Source organism: Haliotis rufescens, unplaced genomic scaffold (assembly GCF_023055435.1).
Source record: "Haliotis rufescens isolate VD_foot unplaced genomic scaffold, xgHalRufe1.0.p SCAF_26, whole genome shotgun sequence".
Taxonomy (NCBI): Eukaryota; Metazoa; Mollusca; class Gastropoda; order Lepetellida; family Haliotidae; genus Haliotis; species Haliotis rufescens.
In genome coordinates this window covers 3,653,628-3,671,308 of record NW_025963957.1, presented here as the reverse complement: position 1 = coordinate 3,671,308, position 17,681 = coordinate 3,653,628, and the positions used below count along the sequence as shown (strand labels likewise).

The 17,681-nt window shown below is 41.1% G+C and overlaps 1 protein-coding gene across 4 annotated transcripts in view; it reads right to left on the bottom strand.

The window, feature by feature from the left end:
- LOC124115239 (cytochrome b5 reductase 4-like) overlaps positions 1–17,681 on the bottom strand; it is a 120,974-nt gene that overhangs the window by 69,458 nt on the left and 33,835 nt on the right. For all 4 annotated transcript variants that reach the window (XR_007222869.1, XR_007222870.1, XM_048402452.1 and 1 more), the window contains exon 3: positions 13,076–13,176. Coding sequence is in view for 2 of the 4 variants with exons in the window: in XM_048402452.1 (XP_048258409.1) it covers positions 13,076–13,176 (101 nt within the window). In the remaining 2 variants the exon portion in view is untranslated. The remainder of the gene's footprint in view (positions 1–13,075; positions 13,177–17,681) is intronic.

The window sequence follows — 17,681 nt, the reverse complement described above, 5'->3', positions numbered from 1 at the left end:
TGGATGGCATGCCTTACTGAGTGTAATGGACGGCTAGCCTTACTGAGTGTAATGGATGGCATGCCTTACTGAGTGTAATGGACGGCATGCCTTACTCATTGTAATGGATGGCATGCCTTACTGAGTGTAATGGATGGCATGCCTTACTGAGTGTAATGGATGGCATGCCTTACTGAGTGTAATGGACGGCAGGCCTTACTGAGTGTAATGGACGGCAGGCCTTACTGAGTGTAATGGACGGCATGCCTTACTGAGTGTAATGGACGGCAGGCCTTACTGAGTGTAATGGACGGCAGGCCTTACTGAGTGTAATGGACGGCATGCCTTACTCATTGTAATGGACGGCATGCCTTACTGAGTGTAATGGATGGCATGCCTTACTGAGTGTAATGGACGGCATGCCTTACTCATTGTAATGGATGGCATGCCTTACTGAGTGTAATGGATGGCATGCCTTACTGAGTGTAATGGATGGCATGCCTTACTGAGTGTAATGGACGGCAGGCCTTACTGAGTGTAATGGACGGCAGGCCTTACTGAGTGTAATGGATGGCATGCCTTACTGAGTGTAATGGATGGCATGCCTTACTGAGTGTAATGGACGGCATGCCTTACTGAGTGTAATGGATGGCATGCCTTACTCATTGTAATGGACGGCAGGCCTTACTGAGTGTAATGGATGGCATGCCTTACTGAGTGTAATGGATGGCATGCCTTACTGAGTGTAATGGATGGCATGCCTTACTGAGTGTAATGGACGGCAGGCCTTACTGAGTGTAATGGACGGCATGCCTTACTGAGTGTAATGGACGGCATGCCTTACTGAGTGTAATGGATGGCATGCCTTACTGAGTGTAATGGACGGTATGCCTTACTGAGTGTAATGGATGGCATGCCTTACTGAGTGTAATGGATGGCATGCCTTACTGAGTGTAATGGATGGCATGCCTTACTGAGTGTAATGGACGGCATGCCTTACTGAGTGTAATGGATGGCATGCCTTACTCATTGTAATGGATTGCATGCCTTACTGAGTGTAATGGACGGCATGTCTTACTAAGATTAATGGATGGCATGTCGTTCTTGTCCCTGACTGTTCATACAGTATCTCTCAACATCACCTCGCTAGTTTTCTTCAGTATTCGTCTACAAAATTCATACTAACCAACACCAAAGGGAAAACTATTTCAAGGCAGCAAACAAAGAAATGATTATTATCATTATAGGTACAGTTGTAAATGCTATGAGCCCATGAGTGGCACTAGCCAGAGCAGGCCTAAACCAACTCCTTGGAAGTGTAACAAGGGCCTGCCTCTTCACCGATAGACTGACAGGAAGAAATGCACTTATTGAATCGAATACACCAGCCTCAATACATTTCTTCAATCAATATGATCAGTTACCAAAATGGCTGCTCCAAGGAGTTTACATTGAGCTCCTTCAACGCAACCTATGGTTGTGGCTTTGACGGTAGCAACAGCATCGTTGACGTCATCACCCTCTCCTGTGGAGCATAGAGTTCACAACTCTCCCACCAAGCACTTACACACTGTTAACACGAACAGCAATCTGATACATGTTATAAATATATTATTGACACTACAGTTTAAAATAGCTTCAATTTTAAAGCATCCATGAGATAATATTCTTGTCTTATATACAAAAGCTGTCCTGCTCAGTATGAATCCCTAGACTGCAAACTGTGCCGGTTACTGTACAGAACCATATCTCCCACTTGGTTAAGTTCCCTGGATCCATGCCTTCACCTGTTTGTTTGATGTCATGTTGGAGCATGGTGTGGAATAAAGATAAGAGCATTTCAACATGCTCCTCAAGCTCGGTTTGATTACGTAAATGTACAAATATTAATTCCAAGGCTATAATGTTCTATCTTCCCTATCTCCTAAAGCGGTTCTGTGTTTCTGTTGATCGGGCCTCGGGGACTCAAGAAAGAGCATTTCCTTGGCATCAAACAACACAGAACCATTCTTGTACTTGCAGCATGTGAATCAGCTCAAATGGATTAGAAAGGAACTCTCGGGTTGATTTTTTCCCCTTAGTTTAAGAATTGTGTAACTCCTACAAGCTTTGAAGTCAATTGCAGAATGAATGTGGTCATCAAATGATGATGGCAACGATGGTGTGGATGATGATAATGATGATGAACTACATACCCCACTAATTACATCAGCCCTATTTAGTTCAGAAACAATGTTATAAGCTGCCAACTAGCACAATGTAAAATTAATTTCAATATAACCAATTTTGGGCACTTCACCAAAAAAAACACCGCTTTTTGGTAAGCGAGGTGAGGTGAAACGGGGTTTAACGTCACGTCCAAGATTATTGCACTTGAGATATAGACGTGTGTGTGTGTGTGTGTGTGTGTGTGTGTGTGTGTGTGTGTGTGTGTGTGTGTGTGTGTGTGTGTGTGTGTGTGTGTGTGTGTGAGATTTTACATGAATGCCCCAGTATACAGACTCTGAGCTGCCCAGTCCTTGCTGTAGCCCCCTAATGCCGAGCGCCAGACAGGGCAACAACAAGTACCATCTTTCAATGTCTTTTGGTATGACAGGGCCGGGGATCGACCCCTGGACCTTCCACTCTCTGGGCGGACATTCTACCACTAGACCACGGTCTCTCTTTGTAAGCAAGTACATTTATTACAAAGCATTTTTCCATAACAGTGAAGCATGAAGCCACACAGTATGGTTTGTCAAATAATCTCAGGCACTATCCATGTCTTGTGCCTAATGCCACAAACTACAAAGAATACTTCTATCTATAGCACAAAAGACTGGATACATTCTGCTCAGATATTGAACAATTTCAATGTTTTGCCATCGTCTGTGGACTATATCAGATATCACATGCTCCCCACCGATCTAACCATCATACTCTGAGAATAAAGACGTTTATGACAGCATTGAAAGGAGCCGGCCTAACTTATTACTGGTTGGCTGCCCACAACGCATCGAAATGTGCCGCATTCCGTTCGGTGGACAACAAGCGGAGCCATTATCGCCTATTTCTATCTCCCAATCAATCATGTGCACACACCTATATCTATTACGCGCCACATCTATGTAATGGCCATCTCCAGAAATGATTTGAATAAGTTGCTGGGTTCTAATCAATGTTACTACAGTCGATAATCACAACCATTAAGGCGTTGTGATATGCTTAATGATTTGTGTGCCTTGAGCTACATAAATGAATGGGTCAATCTTCAGTACTGCTAGAGAAACGTCTTAATTCCATTGCAATTCCTGTGTGAATGTTTGGATGGGCAATCCATCGGGAAGGACATTAATTAAGTTGGGTTTCTCTTATCATGGTATGGATTACTGTTCGCTATGAACAGCACAGTGTGACAATCAGCATATGTGCAATAACCACAATGAATAGTGTTTATACCACAGAGGGCAATATAACAGTTTTACCATTGGGTCCACAACCCTGCGTCTCAAAGTCACCATTGACTATCTTACTCCTATATTTTAACAAAGATTATAACATGGCTTGGAGGAACTGGGCCTCGGAAATAATACGCCTTGATATGGCAAACATTCAGCGCCAGAGTTGGGTCAGGGTTGGGTCAGGGTTGGGTTAGGGTTGGGTTAGGGTTGGGTCAGGGTTGGGTCAGGGTTGGGTTAGGGTTGGGTCAGGGTTGGGTCAGGGTTGGGTTCATATAGGGTTGTTTCACCCTTATTTTGTTAGCTGTTCTCTAAGTCTGATGGCCTTAAATATCTCATAAGTTTACCAGTTCACTTGAACCTCTGTTGTAACTAATACACTTCAATATTTACAAAACACAAAGGTTTACTTAAGAAGCACAAGAATAAAAGACTTCAGGGCAAAGAAAGTGTGCGAAGCTTCTCTTGAACTGAAGGTTGTTAAAGTGAAGTGACATTTCAACAACCTAAAAACAATACTGTTTCCAAGAAGCCATAAGACCATTGTCTGTATCTTGTACAGGCCTTCTTAAGCAGTTGTCAAGTGCTGCCTTTGAAGGATGGACAATACTGGTATTCAACTCTTGGAGATGAATTCCAACATTCTGATTCCATACGGAATGTCATTTCATGCACTTGTGAGTTAATTTAGTCATTACTGCTTTTAGGTCACTACGAGTGAGTGAGTGAATGGTGTTAAACACTGCTTTTAATAGTATTCCATATCAGTCATATCACAGCGTGTCAGCTTAATGCGGGAGGAAAGCTCTAAGTGATGCAGGTCTTAGATGTTTACCACTTCGGTGAAAACTCTCGAGGACGGGTGCTGACAAACCTAGAAACATAATCGGGGTGAAACCACAATCATAGGTTTCTGGTGTGCCCAACTATGCACAGCGAAATGCGGCGCCTTAGACGACTGGGCCACCCGATCCCACCCCCTGGGTGCCCTTAGGTCACTATGATGTTATAGGAAACTCAATTCCTTAGTTGTTGCAATTTCAAGACATTTGATGTTAAGACCTCGAATGTTTACCTATTCAGAAATTATGAATTGGTAGAAATATGCTGAAACTGGAAGAGAAAACACTGACTTTGTTTTTATATGAGCCATTTAAAAATTGCTAATATAACAGAGTTAAAACTGACTTTGGTCATTTAACAGATACGGCATGATGAAGCCAGCAATGAGGTAAACTAAACCTAAATCACACATGAACAATAAAAATCTAATGTACTGACAAAATATCATGTTTTCGATTTGACATAAGGCCAGACCAATTTAATTGCTAGGATTACGGATTTTTTCGGGTAAAGTGGCTGAATGGAGGAGGAAATGTAAAAAAAAAAAAAGTACTTGAGAGAATTTTTTTTCGCAGGTATTACGGATTTTAGGAGGAAGGAATGCTGATAGGAGGAAATAAAAAAGAAAAAAATCTCTCACTTGTGCAACAGAAGCTACAAAAGAATTTCAGTATTACCCACCACTCATGTTGCAAGCAATGCACTATAGTCCCTTTATCTAATGACTCTCCTTACTGATGACCAGGGTTTACAGGTATCTTTTAGCAGTTTCCCACAAGCAGTTAGACTTCAACAACAAGCTTTTAACTTATTAAAGTTTTATTGTATTTTAAAAATATAAAAACAATGTGAAATACACTGAAATTAAAACAGCACTTGGCTTCAAAACAAATATATATTTGGCACATACAAGTACTTGAAATACTCTGTCCAGTATAACTTTATTGTGTTAAATGATCAGGTAACACTCATGGCTGAAGTGCTATGCTAACATGTGGAATGCACTTAAATTAAATAGCCATTGACTTCAAAACAAAAGAAAACATTTGGCAGATACAAGTACTTGAAATACTCTGTCCAGTATCACTTTATCGTGTTTAATGATCAGGTAACACTCATGGCTGACGTGTTATGCTAACATGTGGAATGCACTAAAATCAAATAGCACCACTGTCACATAATTTAGTCCAAAGTCTGCTAAAACTTGCATAGGTGTTGTAAGTTCGACAATATTCCCGTAGGAACTAGCCTTAGATTCTGTTGCATGCACCTCTTGAATAGAAAGTCCATCTCCATCGGGATTGACGATATGGCTTTCGTCGCCAAATCACCAACTGTGTCATCCAGTGGACTTTCAATGATTCGCTTTGATGAGCACACACTACCCTTCAGAACGCTTACGCTGAAATACTTTGCTGACATTGACGAAAGACACCAGATAATAAAAGGCATTAAAACACCCAAACTGACACCCCATGTCCTACACATGGTCCCGGCATATTCAATCCACGCTATGCGCATGCGGGAAACACTAATTGAGAGTACGCATTCGATTGGCTATGTTCGCGTGGAACGACCAATGGAATTTGCCGACACATTTGCGTAAGGAATTTTATTTAAAAATTAGAGTTACTTCCCCTAACATGTATTCTCTCACAACAAGGCTTATCGATCGATGTCGGATGTTGGGTAGAATATTTTTTTTAAAAATGATAGAATTTCGTTGTGTTTTTATTCTGATTTGGCGAAAATGGGTGTCGGCGGATCCGTAATCCTAGCAATTAAATTGGTCTCGCCTAACATTGGAAATAATTAAGAATCATTGTCCAGGTCACTGGTTTGCCTGGTCCAGATTCAGCTATTTATAGATGTAACAAGTAAACAAGCTGGTACACTGTAGCCAGCTACCCATGAAGGTCCGGGGTAGAATAGGTCTTCAGCAACCCATGCTTGCGTTAAAGGTGACTGTGCTTGTAGTAAGAGGCGACTAACGGGATCGGGTGGTCAGACTCGCTGACTTGGTTGATGCATGTCATCGTATCCCAATTACGTGGATCGATGCTCATGATATCAGTCACTGGATTGCTTGGTCCAGTCTCGATTATTTACAAACCGCCGTCATATAACTGGAATAATGCTGAGTGCAGCGTTAAACAACAAACAAACTGTGGCCAGCATTGTCAAACCAAACTCACTCCGTTACTAATAAACAGTAAGCTCTCTCGAGTGTCTTACTTTCAGTCTGTCAGCACATACTGAGCTGGGACGTTTCCATAATCACCTACTGATAGCTATCCAATTCAGTTACAAATCAGAAAGATGGCCACCCTTTGTAGATGCTGGATGATCAGACTAGACGCTGTCACTAAATGGATTGGTTGCAACTGTCACAGTGAGTGAGTATGGTTTTACGCCGCGTTTTTATTCCAGCAATATCACGGCGGGGGACACCAGAAATGGGCTTCACACATTGTACCCATGTCGGGAATCGAACCCGAGTCTTCGGCGTGATGAGCGAACGCTTAAACCACTAGGCTACCCGACCGCCCCTGCAACTGTCACAACCTATAAGGGCTTTGGTAGATTCTCTACACAGGGCAATACTACACTACAGATAAGTATGCTTTGATATTAATGTCTTTTACCAAAGCATGAACAACCGGCACTAGATGCCAACTAGTCTTTGTCAAGGGGGGACACCCTTGTCGTGTCAGAATACTCAGATAATCCCTTACCAATTCATACTATTTGTATGTATGAATTTCTTTCACACTGAAGGGTGCCTGACGATATTGAATGTCTGTGGTGCTGTTATCTGAGTATTAGTGGTGTGCTGTCATGACAGTTGGTTTGCCTATCTCTACAATTGTTACCATGACAAGACATTTTTACATTGACCATGTTCGGCTCTGTCCACTACTTCAACAGATAACAGGGATCTAGACTTGGCTCTTGTCCACTAATTCAACAGATAACAGGTATCTAGACTTGACTCTTGTCCACTAATTCAACAGATAACAGGTATCTAGACTTGACTCTTGTCCACTAATTCAACAGATAGCAGGTATCTAGACTTGACTCTTGTCCACTAATTCAACAGATTACAGGGATCTAGACTTGGCTTTTGTCCAATAATTCAACAGATAACAGGTATCTAGACTTGACTCTTGTCCACTAATTCAACAGATAACAGGTATCTAGACTTGGCTCATGTCCACTAATTCAACAGATAACAGGGATCTAGACTTGACTCTTGTCCACTAATTCAACAGATTACAGGTATCTAGACTTGGCTTTTGTCCACTAATTCAATAGTGAACAGGGATCTAGACTTGGCTCATGTCCACTAATCCAACAGATAACAGATATCTAGACTTGGCTCTTGTCCACAAATTCAACAGACAACAGGTATCTAGACTTGGCTCATGTCCACTAATTCAACAGGTAACAGGGATCTAGACTTGACTCTTGTCCACTAATTCAACAGACAACAGGTATCTAGACTTGGCTCATGTCCACTAATTCAACAGATAACAGGGATCTAGACTTGACTCTTGTCCACTAATTCAACAGATAACAGGTATCTAGACTTGGCTCTTGTCCACTAATTCAACAGACAACAGGGATCTAGACTTGGCTTATGTCCACTAATTCAACAGATAACAGGTATCTAGACTTGGCTCTTGTCCACTCATTCAACAGATAACAGTGGTCTAGACTTGACTCTTGTCCACTAATTCAACAGATAACAGAAATCTAGACTCAGCTCTTGTCCACAAATTCAACAGATAACAGGTATCTAGGCTTGGCTCTTGTCCACTAATTCAACAGATACCAGTCGTCTAGACTTGACTCTTGTCTACTAATTCAACAGATAACAGGTATCTAGACTTGGCTCTTTTCCACTAATTCAACAGATAACAGTCACCAAACTCTGACACAACCCAGTCACCAAACCCTGACACAACCCAGACACCAAACCCTGACAACCCAGACACCAAACCCTGACAACCAAGACACAACCTATTCACCAAACGCTAACACAACCCAGTCACCAAACCCTGACACAACCCAGTCACCAAACCCTGACACAACCCAGTCACCAAACCCTGACAACCAAGACACAACCTATTCACCAAACGCTAACAAAACCCAGTCACCAAACCCTGACACAACCCAGACACCCAACCCTGACAACCCAGACACCAAACCCTGACACAACCCAGTCACCAAACCCTGACACAACCCAGACACCAAACCCTGACAACCCAGTCACCAAACCCTGACAACCCAGACACCAAACCCTGACAACCCAGTCACCAAACCCTGACACAACCCAGTCACCAAACCCTGACAACCCAGTCACCAAACCCTGACACAACCCAGTCACCAAACCCTGACAACCCAGTCACCAAACCCTGACACAACCCAGTCACCAAACCCTGACACAACCCAGTCACCAAACCCTGACAACCCAGACACCAAACCCTGACACAACCCAGTCACCAAACCCTGACACAACCCAGTCACCAAACCCTGACACAACCCAATCACCAAACCCTGACACAACCCAATCACCAAACCCTGACACAACCCAATCACCAAACCCTGACAACCCAGTCACCAAACCCTGACACAACCCAATCACCAAACCCTGACCTAACCCTCACCCAACCCTGACCCAACCCTGACCCAACCCTAACCCAACCCTAACCAAACTCTGTTCTGTTCAACTTTCTTGAACAGGTAAAACTTGTAATAAGATATACAATGAAACCCAATGTATCCACATGGAAGCGTTCCCACTGAAACCATCTTGATTAAAATAATTCCATATTAATGAATCCCGAGTGTTACTGTTACTTTGTCTACACAAAGCATTCTCAGAGTAACCATCCAGAAAAGACTATCAGACAAAGGGAGTTCACACTGATGGGGATTAATGTATAGGCAAACTATTAAACATAAGCAATCTTCACTTGCATGATTGCAGCTACCTTAACCCTGGATCAGACTGCTCCAGGCAAGCGGTGACCCATGTCTGGCAATACCAACACCAACTTGATACATGGCAGCGCTGTGTAGGTGGGAGGTGACATTGTCAGTGTAAGTGCCCACGAGCTATGGGGCACTGGTTAAGGGTGTTGATAAGTATAAAAGGAAAATGTATCTCACACGTTGGCATGTGGAAAGGCTTCAGCAGAGTACTAACCATTATGGCACTTCCCATACAGGGGACACAAGAATGGGTTTTAGAATATTGTCGTGGGGCAACATAGACTATGACAAACAAACATAATCTGGCAGACTACAGGTACCCCACATTTGAGATTGCTTATAAACTAAACTCCCAATGACTACTTTCCACATGCAAGGAAAATATGTCACTAACCTTATTTGGTCCAGTAAGAAAGTAGATGAGTGCAAAATCATTATTTGTGATACCTTAATTCGCTTAGCACGTAAATATTGGGAACCGTGAAAAGAAAAATTGTTGTATTTTTCCTGTGTAACTAAAACATTTCTAACATGCACTGTAAGGTAATTACACTCTGATAATATCCCCAATGGGGATTCTTGGTTAAAGAAGGTCCCCAGTACCTCATGATTGCCACATGAGCAACTTAATGTAGATCTAGTAGTCAGACTTGTCATATCATATTTGTTGCATCATATTTGTCATATCATACTTGTATCATACTTGTCATATCATACATGTCATATCATAATTGGCAAATCATACTTGTATCATATTTGTTGAATCATATGTCATATCATACCTGTCATATCATACCTGTCATATTATACTTGTCGTATCATACTTGTCATATCATACCTGTTGTATCATTCTCGTCATATCATACTTGTCATATCATACCTGTTGTATGGGTACATGGCTACAATGTGTGAAGCCCATTTCTGGTGTCCCCCGCCGTGATATTGCTGGAATATTGCTAAAAGCGGAGTAAAACCATACTCACTCATTCACTCACTCATACTTGTCATATCATACCTGTCATATCATACTTGTTGTATCACACTTGTCATATCATACCTGTCATATCATACTTGTCGTATCATACGTGTCGTATCATACCTGTCATATCATACCTGTCATATCATACTTGTCATATCATACCTGTTGTATCATTCTCCTCGTATCATACTTGTCATATCATACTTGTCGTATCATACTTGTCATATCATACCTGTCGTATCATACTTGTCATATCATACCTGTCGTATCATACTTGTCGTATCATACCTGTCTGTCATATCATACCTGTCAGATCATACTTGTCATATCATACCTGTCGTATCATACTTGTCGTATCATACTTGTCATATCATACTCAAATGACATGGACTGCTGCTCATGCTGACTGGATTGTCCCCGATCAATTAATGGCTGTCTGTATTAATGTAGCTGGAATACTGCTGACTGTGGCATTAAACAACATTCATTCACTCTAAATAACATCACTCATCTAGATGACATCACACATGTACATCATTGACAGAAAAAATATAACAAAGTCAACAGCTCCACTTGATATCAAAGAGTGCATATCACTTAGAGGTATCATCTTGGATCAACTCGTCCACAATCTTTCCACAAATGTCAGCTTAAAATAGTTTTAATGTCAGTGAGGAAGTACTGTCAGTGCGACACTTACCGCAAGTAATGTAATTACATTATCAATCTTTATTCCTTATCACACACTTCAAACTGCTCCACTCTCCTCCATTCCCACAACGACCAAATGTAAAAATGTTCATTTTTCTTCAGCATTTGACAGAGATGAAGCAGTAGATTAATCCTAAAGCCCTGAACCAAATGCGTCTCTCCCCAAACTCAGCACCTCAATAGCAATCTCTAGTTACTCCTTATCACTCAACTAACGATCACACATGGCATGCAAACATCCGAAGTGTGGTCAAGGCACACAGCCATGGAAACAGCACCTTCTCTCCAATGATAACTTGACCCATCTAATATCCAAGAATTTCATAAGAAATTAATTCTCAAGCCCTTTGAAATTGGACTGTCAGTCAGTGTGGATTGTGCTACTGATTTAGGAAGATCAGTATTGATTGCGTTGCTTGGTGTCCACCAGTGACGCTGCTTGCGACGACGGCATGTATGGCATACTTACAAAAACTTCACAAAGACGCTGAGTACAGCAAGATTCAAGTGGAAATAAATTCCAGATTGAAATGGTTCTTGGCGTTCTCATAAAAAAACACAGAAAAATTCAAGCAAGCAATATCATTCCTGTTATATTTTTTAAAACTACACAATCTACATTTTTCAGGAGACATCAAGAAAAGGCCTTGCACCCAGAACATGTAGGAATTTAACCTTCATCCGGCTCCATGTTGTTAAAGATATAGTAGAGTCAACTACACTTAATGCAAATATCAAGAAAAGGTCTCATACCCTGAACATGAAGTATTTGAAAGTATAGTGATCCAGCGCTGTACTTACCTGGATATGTAGTCAACAGTTTCAACTGGCCAACAAAGACCGACACTCAAATAAAGTTGCTGGCAGCAGTGATATCCAAACATATGCTGCATAAACACTGATGCTGCATTAACACTGATGCTGCATAAATACTGATGCTGCATTAACACTGATGCTGCATAAACACTGATGCTGCATAAACACTGATGCTGCATAAACACTGATGCTGCATTAACACTGATGCTGCATAAACACTGATGCTGCATAAGCACTGATGCTGCATAAACACTGATTCTGCATAAACACTGATGCTGCATAAACACTGATGCTGCATAAACACTGATGCTGCATATTCACTGATCACTCAAAAATAACACCAGCATTTCATGGAACAAAATATGATTTCACCTAAAGGAGGAACATGCAAGTCAGTTCAGCTCCTTCAGTCTGGCAATTGAAGAGTAGAAGAAGTTTACACAGCCAAATATGCATTTTTAGAGAATTTAGCAGCATGGTCAAAGTACACCTCAGAGTTGGTCTTCCTGGTGGTCATTCCTCCAGGTGTTAAATACACCACTGTCCTGGTGACACCTCAGAGTTGGTCTTCCTGGTGTTCATTCCTCCAGGTGTTAAATACACCACTGTCCCGTTGACACCTCAGAGTTGGTCTTCCTGGTGGTCATTCCTCCAGGTGTTAAATACACCACTGTCCCGGTGACACCTCAGAGTTGGTCTTCCTGGTGGTCATTCCTCCAGGTGTTAAATACACCACTGTCCTGGTGACACCTCAGAGTTGGTCTTCCTGGTGGTCATTCCTCCAGGTGTTAAATACACCACTGTCCCGGTGTCACCTCAGAGTTGGTCTTCCTGGTGGTCATTCCTCCAGGTGTTAAATACACCACTGTCCCGGTGTCACCTCAGAGTTGGTCTTTAGAATGGTCACACATCTAAGACCTACGCCATTGTGGCACCCTCTGGAAACTTCTGGGTGTGACACACAAGGGTTGTATTTGTGACCCTGCAGCGTTACAAATTTCCACTAGTCCTGTAGTCCTTGCCAAACAGCCCAATAGCTAAGGTATCATAAGGACTAGTAGAATTTTTTTTAGAGTTGTGCTATATGTTATCATTATAAGGACCAGTGGACTAAAAATGTTAGTTTCTATTGCCTCCCTGGTCGTATTACAACTTCTGTAACAGTATGTAGATGGAGAAATAATGTATGAACTCTCAGAAATATCACAGGGACAGTGTGTCAGACAAAGGAAATAGATGCTTCTTCTGACAGAGGATGGCAATAACTGAAACTAGGGTGCATACGGTCGTGTGTAGATCTGAAACACATTACCTCGTCAAAGAGTTGTGTCCCGTCCTTCCCGGCTCCCCTCATCAGTTCATCAATTCCACCAGGATGAAACTCCAGGTATGGAGTGATGTTATACACCTTTCCTGAAAAGAAGGACAGGCATGTGAAGTCAAGCATTGATCTTGTTACAAACTCTTACCATTACAGTCTTAATTCAATCAACACATAGACAAATGGCAAAACATATGGCGGAATATCAAGAAACTAGAACAGTGATTTGATGGATTAATGCTGTTTTAAGAAATGTTGTACTCAGTATCTCTAATGTTTAGGCACACCAAGCCTTAGAGGAATATTAGTAGCCAAGGATAGTCCAGACGGGGACAATATTCCACCTCCCAAGACTGACAGGAATAATTTGTACAAAGGATTCTCAAACTGGTCCGATGTTCCCCCTCCCTACACTGACAGGACCATACTGTACCAAGGATTCTCAAGCTAGGAATCTTCCCCCTCCCAAAGCTGAGAAGAACACATTATACCAAGGATGTTCAAGGTTGAGCCAATATTCCCTTTCTCAAAAATAAGAAGAACAATTTGCACCAAGGATACTCAAAACTGGGCCAATGTTCTACCTCCCCAAACTAAGAAGAACATATTTTACCAAGGATATTCAAATTGTGCCAATATTCCCCTTCCCAAGACTGAAAGATTCTCAAAGCTGGGCCAATGTTCCCCCTCCCCAAACTAAGAGTAAGAAGAACATATTTTACCAAGGATATTCAAATTGAGCTAATATTCCCCTTCCCAAGACTGACATGAACAATTTGCACCAAGGATTCTCAAAACTGGGCCAATGTTCTACCTCCCCAAACTAAGAAGAACATATTTTACCAAGGATATTCAAATTGAGCCAATATTCCCCTTCCCAAAACTGCCAGGAACAATTGGCACGAAGGATTCTCAAAGCTGGGCCAATGTTCCCCCTCCCCAAACTATGAAGAACATATTTTACCAAGGATATTAAAATTGAGCCAATATTCCCCTTCCCAAGACTGCCAGGAACAATTGGCACCAAGGATTCTCAAAGCTGGGCCGATGTTCCCCCTCCCAAGGTATAGAGAAACACATTGTGCCGAGGAGATTGCAACCAATGCTATTTCCTACTTAAACTTAATCAATCAGAAGCAGCACACAGAGAGGGATTTGTCCTAACAAGGCTTGTTCTCCACCACAAACTGACAGAATGCAGCTAAACACTGTGTAACAACTAGCTTGTAGGCTGGTTCTCCACCACACTGACAGAATGCAGCTAAACACTGTGTAACAACTAGCTTGCAGGCTGGTTCTTCACCATCCTGAGCTATTCATCCTCCGAACCCAAGTGTATTCATTATATGTTTAGTGACTCCACTCTACATGAATGTGAAATCCAAGTAGGAACAACCTCAAAAACATAAAAATAAACTATTCCAAAAAGTTAAGGAACACCCAATTCTTTCATATTACAGAAGTTAATTTCTCATGTCATGACAGATTAACTCCATTGAATGTGGCGTGTGGGCTTGGGGACACCAAATGTGGGATTCACACATTGTACCCATGTTGGAAATCCAACCTAGACCATCGGCGTGGCGAGCAACCATTTTAACCACAAGGCTACCCTACCGCCCCAAGAATATATCATGCCATGACAGATTAACTAAACTGATATGTAGCAGTGTTAGAAATTGGCACTAGTCCTATAGTTACTGCCCAATAGTTAACATGGTTAAGGTATCATAAGGACAAGTAGAAATTTGCCATTTTTAAGGGGTTTGTTATATGTTATCATTATAAGGACTAGTGGACTAAAACGGTTAGTTTCTACCTCTGCAAAACTGACTATTTTTTTAATAGCATATGTATACATGTATTCAGTGTTTCCTAGGCATGCCAAAACATTTGAGGTGTGACTTATACATTTAGTATAGACTAGTACAAAACACTGATTTCATATTTTCAGTGTCTGTGACAGTGTTAGGAACTCCAAGCAGTTGATACCTACAAGAGAAAAACCTGTCAATCCATTTCTAAGCCACTTGTGCCCAAACACTACATTCCTGAAGCTGGGTCAATTGTTTTTAGGGTTAATGGGTTACTGGCCTATAAGTATTTACATAGTTCTACAGCTCTTAAGTTAAGAACAAGATTGGCTTGTATCACAGTCCTTGTAACTAAACAGACGTAAGAGGCCTGTCATAAAACATTACCAGAGTGCTGAAGAGAGACGGAGTACCAAGACTCTGCTCATAAGCTCCATGTTTCCAACATGAGTAATGGGGAGTTGGCTATTCCTGATAAGTTCCATCACTTATCCAAATGTAATTGACTGTAAATGTATTGACAGCTTCCACAAGCACTGGAGGGTGGCTGAAGGGCAATATGGGTATACTGCCAATTGCTCAGAATTACTTATATCATATAAAGTGTTTAATAGCTGTTATACAGTCAGTCTTGGAAAGTGGTATCTTGGCAGTACTCAACATCATTTATAGTGCTGAGCTGCTATACAACTGTTTTAGGGGAGGTGATAACTTGGCAATACTCAACATTATTTATGGTGCTGAGCTGCTATACAACTGTTTTAGGGGAGGTGATAACTTGGCAATACTCAGCATCATTTATAGTGCTGAGCTGCTATACAACTGTTTTAGGGGAGGTGATAACTTGGCAATACTCAACATCATTTATAGTGCTGAGCTGCTATACAACTGTTTTAGGGGAGGTGATAACTTGGCAATACTCAACATCATTTATAGTGCTGAGCTGCTATACAACTGTTTTAGGGAGGTGATAACTTGGCAATACTCAACATCATTTATAGTGCTGAGCTGCTATACAACTGTTTTAGGGGAGGTGATAACTTGGCAATACTCAACATCATTTACAGTGCTGAGCTGCTATACAACTGTTTTAGGGGAGGTGATTACTTGGCAATACTCAACATCATTTATAGTGCTGAGCTGCTATACAACTGTTTTAGGGAGGTGATAATTTGGCAATACTCAACATCATTTATAGTGCTGAGCTGCTATACAACTGTTTTAGGGGAGGTGATAACTTGGCAATACTCAACATCATTTATAGTGCTGAGCTGCTATACAACTGTTTTAGGGGAGGTGATAACTTGGCAATACTCAACATCATTTATAGTGCTGAGCTGCTATACAACTGTTTTAGGGGAGGTGATAACTTGGCAATACTCAACATCATTTATAGTGCTGAGCTGCTATACAACTGTTTTAGGGGAGGTGATAACTTGGCAATACTCAACATCATTTATAGTGCTGAGCTGCTATACAACTGTTTTAGGGGAGGTGATAACTTGGCAATACTCAACATCATTTATAGTGCTGAGCTGCTATACAACTGTTTTAGGGGAGGTGATAACTTGGCAATACTCAACATCATTTATAGTGCTGAGCTGCTATACAACTGTTTAAGGGAGGTGATAATTTGGCAATACTCAGTTTATTTTTTGTTTGTTTGTTGTTTAACACTGCACTCAGCAATATTCCAGCTATAGTCATTATACAGTCATTATACCCAAAAATAACCTGTCTGTAACATTTACCATTAATTTCAGTACTCTAGGGGCAGTTTGTTCATTCATTTAATCAACACATACAATAGCTCTATTATTGTTATGGTATTGTCTGTGTGCATTTGCTATCACACAAATATTTGCTTGTTTGTTCGTTTGTTGCTTAACAGGACTCTCAGCAATATTCCAGCTGTTTTTTGTAAATACAGTAACCTACGGTTATAACGAACTCAAAGGGACAACAAATTTTAGTTCGTTATAACCGTAGTTCGTTATAAACACATATACAGCATATATACAGCAAATGGCCGGGACCCAAAAAACAGTTTGTTATATCCGCCAGTTCGTTATAAGCGTGTTCGTTATAAACATAGTTTACTGTAATGGACCAGAATAACCAGTGACTGACACCATGGGCAACATCCCATACCTTGGGGTGCAATGAAACACAATAAAGTTAGTCACTGAGCCTCATCCCGGGACCGATTTATAGCTGGGAGGAGACCATTGAAATGAAAATCCTACATAAGGAAAATCAGGTTTGATATTTTTTACTTCGACAAAAAGTTAATTTCCAGCCCTGCTGATTCTGAAATCAGGATTTCCAGCACCCAAAATATTCTCATTGTCACATGCAGACATCTTGGTGGAGATCAATAGAGTCGTGCAGAGGAATTACATACACATGGTTAGAGTTCAAGGATTCCGCCCCAGGAAACATCTTAACTTCTTCATGCTGAACTTCCATTTTCAGATCTAAAGGATACTACTGTTGCTTAAAATTTAGTGATGTATTGATATTCGTACTCATGAATTCGTATCACGTTGATCATGTCTTAACAGAAAGTCAGTATGACACACACAGAAATAGAAGCTAGAGACAATAAATTATATCAATACTGTATCAATACTGTTAGGAGCATAACAATATATCAAACTATCAAATGAGTGAGTGAGTGAATATTGCTTTATGCAGCATCAGCAATGTCACAGCTATTTGCAGCGATCAAACTACCGTATTGTATTGCAATTGTTTGCCCTACGACAATACTATATCGTTTG